The sequence below is a fragment of the Nerophis ophidion genome, linkage group LG23 (assembly GCF_033978795.1).
Source record: "Nerophis ophidion isolate RoL-2023_Sa linkage group LG23, RoL_Noph_v1.0, whole genome shotgun sequence".
Lineage (NCBI taxonomy): Eukaryota > Metazoa > Chordata > Actinopteri > Syngnathiformes > Syngnathidae > Nerophis > Nerophis ophidion.
Genome location: NC_084633.1, coordinates 4,077,298 through 4,093,115, shown reverse-complemented (window position 1 = coordinate 4,093,115; position 15,818 = coordinate 4,077,298). Strand labels below are relative to the sequence as shown.

At 37.2% G+C, this 15,818-nt stretch overlaps 1 protein-coding gene across 5 annotated transcripts in view; it reads left to right on the top strand.

Moving 5' to 3' along the window:
• Positions 1-15,818, top strand: part of card11 (caspase recruitment domain family, member 11) — an 83,507-nt gene that overhangs the window by 24,268 nt on the left and 43,421 nt on the right. For all 5 annotated transcript variants that reach the window (XM_061884989.1, XM_061884988.1, XM_061884987.1 and 2 more), the window contains exons 2-4: positions 4,459-4,667; positions 4,816-4,953; positions 12,418-12,594. In XM_061884989.1, the coding sequence (XP_061740973.1) occupies positions 4,469-4,667; positions 4,816-4,953; positions 12,418-12,594 (514 nt within the window). In that variant the 5' untranslated portion in view covers positions 4,459-4,468. The remainder of the gene's footprint in view (positions 1-4,458; positions 4,668-4,815; positions 4,954-12,417; positions 12,595-15,818) is intronic.

Sequence of the window (15,818 nt, the reverse complement as noted above, 5' to 3'; positions counted from 1 at the left end):
CTGGCTTGTTTTTTAAGTGTTGATTTATATAAACATCTGTTCCTATTTGCTTCCTTCCTTGTTTTAGTAATGCAGACTTATGTTTCCTGTTCACGGACCTGATTATTATCGATGGTGTGGATCCTTCTTTTGTTCTGCTGAGTGGATGGCGAGATATGATGTTGTTAATTTTAAGTTTCACTCCTTTCGACTGCATGTATGCGGCCATCTGCTGCTTTATGGAGTTGAGATCATGTCATGATGTTGTTGTTCATCTGAGTATACTACTCCAGTTCCCCCTCTCTGTCCAGGGCCGTAACTAGGATTTGACAAATACCTGGGTCAGGGATTAGACCTGAGGACGGGGGCGGGGGGGCTGGGTGACCATTGATTGACCTATGAACTAATCTTTAATAACTCAGAAACAAAGCAGCAAAAATGACCATTTCAACTGCACAAACCGGCACAAACGCAGCACAAACTAATTGGACTATTTCAACAGAAGATTTGCGAGGGGCCAAATTCACACAGGTAAATATTGGTGGTCCAAGAGGAGCTTGAAAAGGCTAAAATTATGGGTATCCCAGCACTATGTAAATTATATTACCTAGAGCAACACAATGAACTTCCAAAATAACAAAAGCTTTCATTGAAGTTGAACTATCACTGGTTATACTATACAACATCTTTGACAATCAGCATGATTTTGTAACAGTCCACAATTGTATTAATATGCTGAAGTTTAGCGTATTACATTTTTTTAACATAATTAAAACACAAATGATAAACCTTGCTATATATTCAACTTTGAGCGGGGATCGAACCACGACTTTGTGCTTGGCAAATGGGTATTACCAACGGGCGCCAAGAGAGCTACCATAAGTTTTACCGTGAAATTTGTCACCATGTTCTTATCATTGACAGAGCAAGATGTGGCCGGGAGTACGCTTGGGGTAAAATTTTATATGAAGCGCCTTATCATCCAATAATTTACATTTTAATGTGCTTCTTTGCACAAAACACCCCCTATGACCTCGGTGTCCTCAATGGTAGTTATGGTCATGTCTCTCTCTCTGGTAGTACTCGCATTTTTTTGTCCTTCTGGACGCGTAAGTATGATAATGATCAACATTAGAATACAGTAGCACAGTAATAGGCCTGAGAATTTATAAAAATTAGGCAGATCTTTTATTTAACAAGTCCATCTGATATTTTCTGGGCACTGTAACACCACGCAGTTTGAACAGTCACACTGTGCTTGGATATAGAAAAATAAAACACTGTACTTAAATCAAGAGGTTCTCTGGCGTACCACTAGAAGGAGACCGAGTACCGCTTGCAGTACACGTACCACAGTTGAAAAAAATGTGGTTCTCAAACTTTTTACACCAAGGACAACCTCAGAAAACACTTGGCTCTCCTAGTACCACCATCATGACCAACATTGGAAATACAGTAGCGTAGTAGGCCTATGTATTCATAAAATACAAGGCCTAACTTTTATAAAAACAAGTATATTCAATATTTTTGGCCACTGTAACATTCCACACATTTTGAACAGTAACACGGTGTTTGAATGTAGGAAAATAAAACACTGAATGAATCAAATAAAATTAAGTGCAAATAAAAGTAGCAATAGATTGAACCCGCATACCCTAATCTAATGCAAAATTGCTGGTCAAAGTTCAGGTTTTGAACCAAACTTGTGTGTCTGATGTCGTTCATGGGCAGCATTCCAGCAGACATTGATACAGCGTTGATTATTAGCTGTTACGTATACTGTAATATTCCATCTATCCATCCATCCATCCATTTTCTACCGCTTGTCCGTTTTGGGGTAGCGGAGGGTGCTGGAGACTATCTCAGCTGCATTCGGACGGAAGGTGGGCTACACCCTGGACAAGTCGCCACCTCATCGCAGGGCCAACACAGATAGACGGACAACATTCACACTCACATTCACACACTAGGGCCAATTTAGTTTTGCCAATCAACCTATATATTATATAAAAATATAATATAATAATTTAATATATCAGTATATATTATATACTGTATATATAATATGTAAATATTACATATGTTGTATTGTATATTGTTACTATGGTACTTTTTAGTCTACTTTATACCTTTTGTTTTTGCCCTCTTTTTGTGCCCTTTGGTGCATTATCCTTTCCATCCTTATCCTTTCCACCCTTTGTAACTGAGTTACTGTGGGGAACAGTTTCCCTTGTGGATCATTAAAGTTTGTCTAAGTCTAAGTTATACATTTGTGTCTTTTTAAAACTGACTTCGAAACAACGTTGCAAAATAGTTGTAATTGTAAATTGAGACAACGTTGATAACCAACGTTTGATCCATGTTGTTGGTTGGGAAATGACCAGATATCAATGGACAAATCAACGTTACAACGTAACATTGAATAAAGGTCGTCAAAATGCATGTTGTTTCAACGTTGTATTTGTGTTGTAGAATATTGGCTGGAAATTACCAAAATGTTATTGTTTAAATCAACATCCCAACCTAACATTGAAGAAACATTGATTATAGATACATGTCCTTTAAAAGTGACTTTGAAACAACGTTGAAAAATAGTTGTATTTGTTAATCGTGACAACGTTGGTATCTAACATTGGATCTGCGTTGTTGGTTGAAAACTGACCAAATTTCAAAAGTCAAATCAGCGTCACAACCTGACATTGAATAAATGTCATCAAAACGCATGTTGCTTCAACGTTGTATTTGTGTTGTAGAATATTGTTTGGAAATGACCAAAATTTCAATGGTCAAATCAACATCCCAACCTGACATTGAAAAAACATTGATTATTGATTAATGTTGGTATCTGACATAAAATCAAACTCAACTCAACTGAAACTCAACTCAACTCAAACTCAACTCAACATTGGATCTACGTTGTTGGTTGAAAACTGACTAAATTTCAATAGTCAAATCAGCGTCACAACCTGACATTGAATAAATGTCATCAAAACGCATGTTGTTTCAACGTTGTATTTGTGTTGTAGAATATTGGTTGGAAATGACCAAAATGTCATTAGTCAAATCAATATCCCAACCTGACATTGAGTAAACATTGATTATTGATTAACATTGGTATCTAACATTGGATCTACGTTGTTGGTTAAAAAATGACCAAATTTCAATGGTCAAATCAACGTCACAACTTGACATTAAATAAATGATGTCAAAAAGGATGTTGTTTCAACGTTGTTTTTGTGTTGTAGAATATTGGTTGGGAAATGACCAAATTTCATTGGTCAAATCAACGTCACAACCTGACATTAAATAAACGTTGTCAAAAAGGATGTTGTTTCCACGTTGTGTTTGTCTTGTAGAATATTGGTTGGGAAATGACCAAATTTCATTGGTCAAATCAACATCCCAACCTGACTTTGAGTAAACATTGATTATTGATTAACGTTGGTATCTAACATTGGATCTACGTTGTTAGTTGAAAAACGACCAAATTTCATAAGGCAAATCAGCGTCCGACCTGACGTTGAATAAATGTCGTCAAAACGCATGTTGTTTCAACATTGTATTTGTGTTGTAAAATATTGGTTGGAAATGACCAAAATGTCAATGGTGAAATCAACATCTCAACCTGACATTGAATAAAGAGTGATTATTGATTAACATTGGTATCTAACATTGGATCTACATTGTTGGTTGAAAAATGACCAAATTTCATAAGTCAAATTAGCTTCACAACCTGACATTGAACAAATGTCATCAAAATGCATGTTATTTCAACGTTGTATTTGTGTTGTAGAATATTGGTTGGAAATTACCAAATTTCAATGGTCAAATCAACGTCACAACCTGACATTAAATAAACGTTGTCAAAAAGGATGTTGTTTCAATGTTGTCTTTGTGTTGTAGAATATTGGTTGGGAAATGACCAAATTTCATTGGTCAAATCAACATCCCAACCTGACATTGAGTAAACGTTGATTCTTGATTAACGTTGGTATCTAACATTGGATCTACCTTGTTGGTTGAAAAATGACCAAATTTCATAAGTCATATCAGCGTCAGAGTCTGACGATGAATAAACTCTGTCAAAAAGAATGGATGTTGTTTCAACGTTGTTTTTGTGTTGTAGAATATTGGTTGGGAAATGACCAAATTTCAATGGTCAAATCAACGTCAGAACCTGACATTTATTAAACGTCGTCAAAAAGCATGTTGTTTCAACGTTTTGTTTGAGTTACTCAACGTCAGGACCTAATTCAACAAGTTCTCAACGTTGTTTCAATGACTTGTGCCTGCTGGGATAGGCTTGGTGTAACGTGTCGAGTCATCACAACCATCATCTTCCTTGAATCAGTCCGTAATATTTACTCGTCCCTGTTTTTTATCCATCATTCATTTTTTCTTGTACCAGAATCTATTCATTGACAAATGTTGTACTCGGGATGAACGTCAACCTGACTTTGTTTTTCCACATCTTTTCAGGGTGCATGAGATGGAAAACGGCGCACCAGAGATACACGATGACGTCGAGGCGCTGTGGGAAAGCGTGGAATGTAAACGCTATGAAATTTGCCGCATCATCACTCCGGCCAAGCTCACGCCTTACCTCCGCCAGTGCAAAGTGCTGGATGAGCAGGATGAGGACGAGATCCTCAACTCCCCGCTTCTGATCTCCAAAGCTAACCGCACAAGTATGTTGTCAGAAAACATCCTTTTATTTTCTCTCTGTTTCTTATGTGTTTTCACAATTTTTGTTTTACCTTATACACGTTCTGACACGATTAGGGAATGATGTAGGGATGTTGTGAAATTTGATAACGATCATCTATCTCCAATCAGGTCGGCTTCTTGACATCCTCCACTCACAGGGGGAGCGAGGATGTGTAGTGCTTCTGGAGAGCTTGGAGTTTTACTATCCGGAACTCTACAAAAAGGTCACGGGGAAGAATCCAACGCGTCGCTTCTCCACCATCGTTGGTGAGACACTCACACACACACACAGTTCCTTCACATGCGCACAACTGCTTTAATGCACGGGCTTACCTGGGCCCCCACCCTATCAGGGCCCCTGATTGCAAAGATTGTTGTTCAAAGCTGTCAATCACAGACATTTCTGTCTCGTGTAGCAAGTGTACTCTCACTCTCGGCTGCATTGTTTTTTCATATTGCTCCAAGCGGGGCGCAAACCCAGGTCGCTGGTGTGAGAGGCGAGTGTCCTGACTACTGAGCTAAAAGCACAGGCCTTCTACCAGACCTCTGCACAGATGTGCACGGGGGCAGAGCAGATGTATTCATAACCAAAATTATTTTTTGCATTGCTGCCATTCCGTTGAGTTAAACTATTTTTCCTTTTTATTTTTATTTTACAAATTGTATTTTCAGAGCAGGGTGGGGGATTTGGGTGTGGTATTTAGGGTTTTTTTTGGGGAGGAGGGGCAAATCCCCCTCAGCCCCTGAGCCCCCCTCCCTTAAGTTAAGGCGTTCCTGCACATGCGGTTCATCTGGGGCCAAATGAAACTTTCACTTTCACTTAAAAGCCTACTGAAATGAGATTTTCTTATTTAAACGGGGATAGCAGGTCCATTCTATGTGTCATACTTGATCATTTCGCGACATTGCCATATTTTTGCTGAAAGGATTTAGTTGAGAACATCCACAATAAAGTTCGCAACTTTTGGTCGCTAACAGAAAAGCCCTGCCTTTACCTGAAGTCGCAGACAATGACGTCACATGTTGATGGCTCCTCACATATTCACATTGTTTTTAATGGGAGCCTCCAACAAAAACAGCTATTCGGACCGAGAAAACAACAATTTCCCCATTAATTTGAGCGAGGATGAAAGATTCGTGTTTGAGGATATTGATAGCGACGGACTGGAAAAAAAAAAAGAAAAAAAAAGTTTAAAAAAAAACGCGATTGCATTGGGACAGATTCAGATGTTTTCAGACACATTTACTAGTATAATTCTGGGAAATCCCTTATCTTTCTATTGTGTTGCTAGTGTTTTAGTGAGTTTAACAGTACCTGATAGTCGGAGGGGTGTGTCCAAGGGTGTCTTGACGCCAATGTCTCAGGGAAGTCGACGGCAGATTTATGGACGGGGCAAGCTCAGCTGATCTCCGGTAAGAAGCGACTTTTTACCAGTTTTCTCACCGAAACCTGCTGGTTGACATTCGCTCGGGATCCATGTTCGCTGTGATCCATAATAAAGTTTCACCTCCGGGAATTTTAAACAAGGAATCACCGTGTGTTTGTGTGGCTGAAGGCTAAAGCTTCCCAACTCCATCTTTCTACTTTGACTTCTCCAATATTAATTGAAAAAATTTGCAAAACATTCAGCAACACAGATGTCCAAAATACTGTGTAATTATGCCGTTAAAGCAGACGACTTTTAGCTGTGTGTATGTGCAGCGCTCATATTTCCTAACAGACCGTAACGTCACGCGTACACGTCATCATTACGCGACGTTTTCAAGAAGAAACTCCCGGGAAATTTAAAATTGCAATTTAGTAAACTAAAAAGGCCGTATTGGCATGTGTTGCAATGTTAATATTTCATCATTGATATATAAACTATCAGACTGCGTGGTGGGTAGTAGTGGGTTTCAGTAGGCCTTTAAGCAGACATAGCTTAAGTCAGGGGTGTCAAAGTTGTTTTCATTGTTATGGTTGGCCTCAGAGGGCGGCTTTTAACAATGAGTAATAAATGAATATACATGTATATGTATATATACAGTAACAATAAATTGTTTTACATAAGCTGCAAAAAAATATTTAAAATTTACTTTAAAAAACTGGCAGCTCAATCACCAAATTTTTACAGTGAGTTTTTTACAGCATATAAAAAACTTAATAAATAAAACGGAATGAAAAAAACAATACTACTAATTTAGCGGTAAAATCTAAGCAACAGAGCTGCCTTTTTTTTTTTAAACCGTAAAATCTTGTTGTTTTAACGTTTTTTGTTTGTTTGTTTTTTGAATGTTTTAGTGTCTTACTGTATATGGAAAAAGACAGTACCAAAGTGGATTTTACGTTAAAAAACTCAGTCGGCGGAATTTAACCGTAAAATCTATTGTCAATTTTACAGACTACAATTTGATTGATAATTTGTTTTGAAATCATAAGTCAAGCAGATATTTAAATACAGTATTTACCTGTATTTAAACAAAAAACTATTTTTGTAATACATGATAATATAACATTTGAATTTTGATAATATGGAATTTTAAATAGACATGTAATTGCATGCAGTACATGATTTTTAATGTCAAAAGGGAAAAAACAAATATATTTAGTAAGAAAAGGTTAAGCATTTTTGTACCTGTTGACAGAAGCAACATGTATAGTTGTTATATAATTTCATAGTTGGTGAAAATAAATAAATACAATGCATAAATATAAGTTTAAATTGTACACATAATGTGATTAAAAAGCTCTTTCCTTGGGTTAATTCATGCAAGTTTATGTTAACTTTATTTTTGTTGCAAAACCCACGTTGTTGGGTGTGGTGGGGGGGGGGGGGGGCAATTAATATGTGATGGAATTAGGGAAGCATCATGAGACAACAAGTGGTTGATGGAGAAGACGTTAATGGAGTCCATCCATCCATCCATTTTCTACCGCTTGTCCGTCTCGGGGTGGCGGAAGGCGGCGTACACCCTGGACAAGTCGCCATCTTATCGCAGGTTAATGGAGTCTTGGATTGAAAATAACTTTATTGAGACTAATGAAATATGAATTATTTCTCATATGTATGTGAAATCAATGTATTTTCTTTAGGGGTGGGCAAATTAATGCGTTAATTATGAGTTAACTCATCAATCTATTAACGCCGACAATTATTTTATCGCACATTTGCTTATGTTGTTTACATGCTTTTATTTTGTTAACGCCTTTTCTTAACAAGATGGCGTCGCCCGGACGGGCTTCGACGTCGAGGGGCTCTTGGTAAAGATGAAACATTTGGCAAAAATACTGGACAATTCTGCAAATTTCATGGCTGGCTTACAGCGTGGTCATTCCGGGATCACTTACGACCGCCAGACAATTCTGAATGTGGATAGATCGGGCCGTTTTGGAATGAATGGCGCGTGCTCGCTAGACCGGGTAGCTATGAAGCAGCGCAGTATATGTGTTGTCTGTATATTTATGAATAATGCAGACGAGGCGTGTTGGCTGAGTTCTTAACGTTTGCTTTCAGAGCGTGCATATCACAACATACAAGATGCCGTCATGGCGACACAACCTATACCGGGCTACCGCGCATGCTCGTCACTCCTGTTGCATGCTGGGTAGGGTAGTTCTTTTATTCCCTGGCTCATAACATCACAATATAGTACTATGTATATGCGTTCAGTTTATCAAAGCACCAAGCAAACAATCGGAAAATTCCCATCATATCAATTCCTAGATATGGTCATAGTTATTTTAAGTGCACTACGCAGAATAAACACAACATTATTAATATTGCTACTACGGATAATTTGATCAAAAATTCCCTCAAACAGCCCACTACCTATAATATAGTTTTTTTAAACATAAGATCCCTGATAAAAAAAAATGTTTCTGCTGTTACCTCAGAAATTGCCTGTTCAGATGTTATGATTGTGGCTCAGAGATTTGTAAGTAGATTATATTTATTTTCCATAACAATCAGGATAACTTAAATACCCTGGCAGTGGTAGTAATAAGCTTAAATGTTTGTATTTACATTTTTTGAGTTGATTTTCATAAAATATGCTATTTAACTGCTACTGTTTAACAAGGACTGATTTAAATTGTGTTTGCACAACAAATGTTTTGGCGCTTTTGTTCATGTGGGAGAATATTCCAATAAAGGTGCACTACACACTACTTTTGAATTCATTATTGGGCTTTGCGTATACAATGCAGTTAATCGCGATTAATCTGATAAATAGTGCGATTAACTTCGATTAAAAAATGTAATCGTTGCCCAGCCATAATTTTCTTTTATTGGCTGTCAGACTAATTGTAAGTTCTGTTTGCTTATTTTATTAATTTTGACAGCATTACATTTGGCATTGTTGGTAACGTGAAGAAGACGTGTCTTATATAAATGTCTGTGAGCAAAACAAACAAATTGAGCCTTGATGAAGACCTTGGAGGGAGTAACAATTTTATTAACGCATATTATTTCCAGGCTTTCGTTGGGCTACATAAAAAAATGTAGCGGGCCAGATTTAGCCCGGCCCTTGAGTTTGACACCTGTGGCTTAAGTGTGAAGCATAAAAATGGCAAGACATTTCTCAGAAAAATTTATTTTTTACCTTGTTTTGGAAGTAAATATGTAGATAACACTTCTCTCACAGAGTATTGACTTCCCCTTGTACTCAGTCCCTCCAGGAATTGGCGATGCCGCGGTCGCGCCCAATCACGCAAATTCTACTAATTCCTGCAAATAATGTCTGTAAACTTAGTCCACTGTTATCAATCAACCTCATTTTCCCGTTTAAAATTAGTCTCTGAAACGCGCACATCAACTGTCCCATCAAAACTTGTGTTTTTTTGTTGTTGTCTAGACTGTAGAAGAAGCAGGGACAGCAACATAAAACAATAAACCAACTCTTTATTGTTCATATGACAAACTGTTACAGTCGTCATCCTGCATAGCTCAGACCTACTTCCAGTTCCTGTCTGTGGCGCTAAGCCTTATGGGTTATGTTCAGTGAGGTATCTAAAACAAAATTGCAACAAATCAATGTCCTCACTTCCTATTTTACATGTGTTTATACATGTATTTATCTCGGGTAAGACTATCAAAAACATATTTTCATTTGCATTGCTGACCTGGCAAAGAGGCAGTGTTTACATGTTAGGGATGTTGAAGTGTGAGGATAACCTCTCATTGTCTCGTATTTACCGACAACGATCACTGCTGTTGATCAATCTCAGTAGTTTACAAATGTGTTGCAACATGAATAATTGTTTAGGATGGACAAATACGTTTGATGCATAAAACTTACAATGTCTGCAACTTGTGGGTGACAATAGGGAAGCCTTTGGTGGTGTTTCTTTCTGTAATTGTAATTATGTATTACTATTATCACAGTAATGTGACAATTATGGGTGTCAAAAAAAACATTTTCAAATGTATTGCTGTTCTTATTTTTAACGATTCTTAATTGATTCAAAAAATTAATAATCTTTTTTTTTTATTCATCACTCCTGTCCAGCCACTCAAGCAAAGCATATAGTTGATGTTGATGCACATATCTGCTGTAGTTTTACTTCAGAAAAGAGAATTGTGTGATACTTTCTTGTTGCCTAATTTTTACTTGACTCTATTAAATGTTTGGGTGGAATTTTGTTAAACAAAACCAGTTTTCTTTTCTTTTCTTTCATTTATTTTTTTTTCAACCAGTTTTCTTTAAAAAAAATATGACAGTTAGCAGAGCTGTTAATCTATATTATGGAGTAATGTACAGTACGGGCCAAAAGTTTGGATACACCTTTTCATTCAATGCGTTTTCTTTATTTTCATGACTATTTACATTGTTTGAGTTTGAGAATGAGTTTGAGTTTATTTCAAACATACAAGCATACAACATGATACAGTGGGGCAAAAAAGTATTTAGTCAGCCACCGATTGTGCAAGTTCTCCCCCACTTAAAATGATGACAAATGTCTGTAATTTTCATCATAGGTACACTTCAACTGTGAGAGACAGAATATGAAGAAAAAAAATCCAGGAATTCACATTGTAGGAATTTTAAATAATTTATTTGTAAATTATGGTGGAAAATAAGTATTTGGTCAACCATTCAAAGCTCTCATTAATGGAAGGAAGTTTTAGCTCAAAATCTCACGATACATTGCCCCATTCATTCTTTCCTTAACACGGATCAATCGTCCTGTCCCCTTAGCAGAAAAACAGCCCCAAAGCATGATGTTTCCACCCCCATGCTTCACAGTAGGTTTGGTGTTCTTGGGATGCAACTCAGTATTCTTCTTCCTCCAAACACGACGTGTTGAGTTTATACCAAAATGGATACATGGATGATACAGCAGAGTATTGGGAGAATGTCATGTGGTCAGATGAAACCAAAATATAACTTTTTGGTATTCCTACAATGTGAATTCCTGGATTTTTTTTTTCACATTCTGTCTCTCACAGTTGTAGTGTACCTATGATGAAAATTACAGACCTCTGTCATCATTTTAAGTGGGAGAACTTGCACAATTGGTGGTTGACTAAATACTTTTTTGCCCCACTGTACATCACGATTTCCAGTTTTTCTTTTCAACATATTCGAAAAGGAGTACGAAGAAGTAGAGCTTATTTAATCCTACCCCTTTTCTTTTACATAACAGTTGCTAAACCTTTTGTTTACTTCCTGTTCTCAATTTATTCACAATATACTATATTATACTACTACATTTTGCTATATGCTATATATTGTAGATTGCTGCGATGTGGTGGCGACTTGTCCAGGGTGCACCCTGCCTTCCTCCCGATTGTAGCTGAGATAGGCACCAGCGTCCCCCACAGCCAAAAGGGAATAAGTGGTGGAAGATGGATGGATGGATATTGTCGATTGTCATTGAAGGCATCACAACTATGAATGTACATGTGGAGTTATGTACTTAACAAAAAAAGGTGAAATAACTGAAAGCATGTTTTATATTCTATTTTCTTCAAAATAGCCACACACTGCTCTGATTACTGCTTTGCATACTCTTGGCATTCTCTCGATGAGTTTCAAGCACACTGGTGAAGTGAAAACCGTTTCAGGTGACTACCTCTTGAAGCTCATCCAGAGAATGCCAAGAGTGTGCAAAGCATTAATCAGAGCAAAGGGTGCATATTTTGAAAAAAATATAATATAAGACAGGTTTTCAGTTATTTCACCTTTTTGTGTTAAGTATACATAACTCCACATGTGTTCATTCATATTTTGCCTTCAGTGACAATCTACAATGTAGATAGTCATGAAAATAAAGAACACTCATTGAGTAATAAAGGTCTGTCTAAACTTTTTGGACTGTATTGTAGTTTATCATGGAACTGGCACCCAATGTTTTTAAAAAAGTACTGATTTTGAATCCAGAATCGTTTTGAATCCAGAATCGATTCAGAAATCGAATTATTACACTCAACAATCGAATCGAACCGTGTCCTGCCCAAAGATTCTTGGCCCTAAGGACAATGAGCTATGAGTGTGTTTTAACGGCCATCAAGTGTCTATTTTTAAGTCTGTGCAGTATAAAAAGAGTAAAACATCAATCCAATTTTTGTTTTACTTTTTGAGGTTACAAGAAACACTTAAAACATTGATAAAAACATTTAATAAAATCATGAGTTGTTTCAATGCTATTAAAAGAAATCTACCCTAAATCTGACAAGCTCTTGTTAGGAATTACCTGCAGTTGTTGAAAACACCAAATACATGCCTTTTCTCTCGTGTGCTTCTATGCAGTGGAGGAGGGTCACGAAGGTCTGACCCAGTTTCTAATGAACGAGGTGTTGAAGCTGCAGAAGCAGTCCAAGGTTAAGACCCTGCAGCAAGAGGAGCTCAGCAAGAAGAACTTCACCCTGGAGGATGAGCAGAAGAAGCTACGACTTGCAAACCAGGAACTTCAGACCTTACAACAGAGTAAAAAAAAACAACACACAAACATACTCTCAATGGAAACGTCGCTGTATAGGTTTTAACGGGAGTACAATTAAACGTCCAATATGATTCTATTTTATCATTTTAAAAAACATTCAGCATAAACAATTTAGTGTAACTCATTACAATTTTTATTTTTTTAGTCGAACAATGACTGAACACCCACCCATTGGGATTATAGGGATAAGAACATTTAAAGAAATCAAAAAAGTTAAATAGTATAATAATAATTATATTAACAATGGTTGTGATAGATACAAAATAAGGAAAAAATAAACATTAAGTTAAAAAAAGGCTCACAACTACATGAAACTATTGGTCATAATGGTTCCATTTTAAATCAGCTACAGTTCCTATGATAGTGTACTGGATATTGATATCAGATAATGGTCTGATATCAATAAAAAAATAGTATCGGATGATATCGGCCTGCATGTCAAATCTCCAATTTAAAGCTCCGATGCAAGCAGTCGTGTAGTGCATTTACTTGTGCAAAGCTCAACATTTAAATGTCCTCCGATAAACGCACATTTGGTCTTTTCTTGTGTTTTAGTGAAGTCCTTTACAAAAAGTAAACGTGGTAAGCTGTAGGAACTAGCAGCTAAACAACAGCTAGACACACATAATACAAACCCCGTTTCCATATGAGTTGGGAAATTGTGTTAGATGTAAATATAAATGGAATACAATGATTTGCAAATAATTTTCAACCCATATTCAGTTGAATATGCTACAAAGACAACATATTTGATGTTCAAACTGATAAACACTTTTTTTTTGTGCAAATAATCATTAACTTTAGAATTTGATGCCAGCAACATGTGACAAAGAAGTTGGTAAAGGTGGCAATAAATACTGATAAAGTTGAGCAATTCTCATCAAACACTTATTTGGAACAACCCACAGGTGTGCAGGCTAATTGGGAACAGTTAGGTGCCATGATTGGGTATAAAGGCAGCTTTTGTGAAATGCACAGTCATTCACAAACAAGGATTGGGAAACGGTCACCACTTTGAGAACAAATGCGTGAGCAAATTGTCAAAAAGTTTAAGAACAACATTTCTCAACGGGTTATTGCAAGAAATTTAGGAATTTCACCATCTACGGTCCGTAATACTGTCAAAAGGTTCAGAAAATCTGGAGAAATCACTGCACGTAAGCGATGATATAACGGACCTGCGTTCCCTCAGGTGGTACTGCATCAAAAAGCAACATCAGTGTGTAAAGGATATCACTACATGGGCTCAGTAACACTTCAGAAAACTACTGTCAGTAACTACAGTTTGTCGCTACATCTGTAAGTGCAAGTTAAAAATACTATGCAAAGCCAAAGCCATTTATCAACGACACCCAGAAACGCCGCCGGCTTCTCTGGGCCCGAGCTCAGCTAAGATGTAAAAGTGTTCTGTGGTCTGACGAGTCCACATTTCAAATTGTTTTTGGAAATGGTGAACATCGTGTCCTCCGGACCAAAGAGGAAACGAACCATCAGGACTGTTCTAGGTGCAAAGTTGAAAAGCCAGTATCTGTGATGGTATGGGGGGGCATTAGTGCCCAAGGCCTGCGTAACTTACACATCTGTGAAGGCACCATTAATGCTGAAAGTTTCATACAGGTTTTGGAGCTACAACGTTATAATGGACGCCCCTGTTTATTTCAGCAAGACAATGCCAAGTCACTTGTTACAACAGTGTGGCTTCATAGTAAAAGAATGCGGGTACTAGACTGGCTTGCCTGTAGTCCAGACCTGTCTCCCATTGAAAATGTGTGGCGCATTATGAAACCTAAAATACCACAACAGAGATCCCGGACTGTTGAACAACTTAAGCTGTACATTAAACAAAAATGGGAAATAATTCCACCTGAAAAGCTTCAAAAATGTCTCTCCTCAGTTCCCAAAGGTTTATTGAGTGTTGTTAAAAGAAAAGGTGATGAAACACAGTGGTGAACATGCCCTTTCACAACTACTTTGGCACATGTTGCAGCCATGAAATTCAAAGTTAATTATTATTTGCAAAAAAAATAAAATAAAGTTTATGAGTTTGAACATCAAATATCTTGTCTTTGTAGTGCATTCAATTGAATATGGGTTGAAAATGATTTGCAAATCATTGTATTCCGTTTATATTTACATTTAACACAATTTCCCAACTCATATGGAAACAGGGTTTGTACAAGTCCTTCATTGAACAAGATTGCAGTCTAAAGTAGGGAGAGTGGCCGTGCGCAACCCGAGCGTCCCTGGTTCAATTCCCACCTAGTACCAACCTCGTCACGTCCGTTGTGTCCTGAGCAAGACACTTCACCCTTGCTCCTGATGGGTGCTGGTTGGCGCCTTGCATGGCAGCTCCCTCCATCAGTGTGTGAATGTGTGTGTGAATGGGTAAAAGTGGAAGTAGTGTCAAAGCGCTTTGAGTACCTTGAAGGTAGAAAAGCGCTATACAAGTACAACCCATTTATCATTTATCATTTAAAGTAGTAAACATTGTTCTCTGTTTGAGTAATTTCACATGATCAAGACTTTTCTAAAATGTCCACACTACAAAACAATAAAAGTATATACTGTGATTTGTGCTGTTATTGTATCAGATTTATTTCGGTATGGGCCAATAATGAACGCTCCAATATCGTTTGTATTGGGACATACTGTACCTAGTTATTACTTCTGAAAATTATGCTTTGTAACCTAAATTGACCCCACTAGAAAATGGTATATTGAAAAGTATAGTGCTTTATGGAACAGTTTATGTTCAGATAGAAAGTCATGGTAGGTGTCGCTTAGTAATCTATTTACAATTTAGTAAGTGCTTAAGTACTGTAAATCCGATAATAATGGTGAGTATTATTCTGTAAGTCCCTGCATGTGTCTATCAAAGCATCAGAAGGATATTTGGAAGCGAGGAAATGTTGTCATTCTGGCCTTTTGTCCCTCGCGTTACTCAGCAGAAGATATGCTGGGTTTGCAATATTTGCGGTCGGTGTCCGTTTTTAAAATGTGCAACTTCCTTTTTTGTCAGGAAATTGAATTACTTGCTTTGCCTCTTGTTTCTTTATCACGCTTTTATTATATCCATTTGGTGTGGAGAAGAAATGAGCATGCATTGTATTGTTGTCTAAAGCAGGTGTTTTCAAACTTCTCCTTTCCTGTAGAGGACCTCATATACAAATTTGAAGGATGTGGGCCACATTTTTTTTAGCATTAGTGT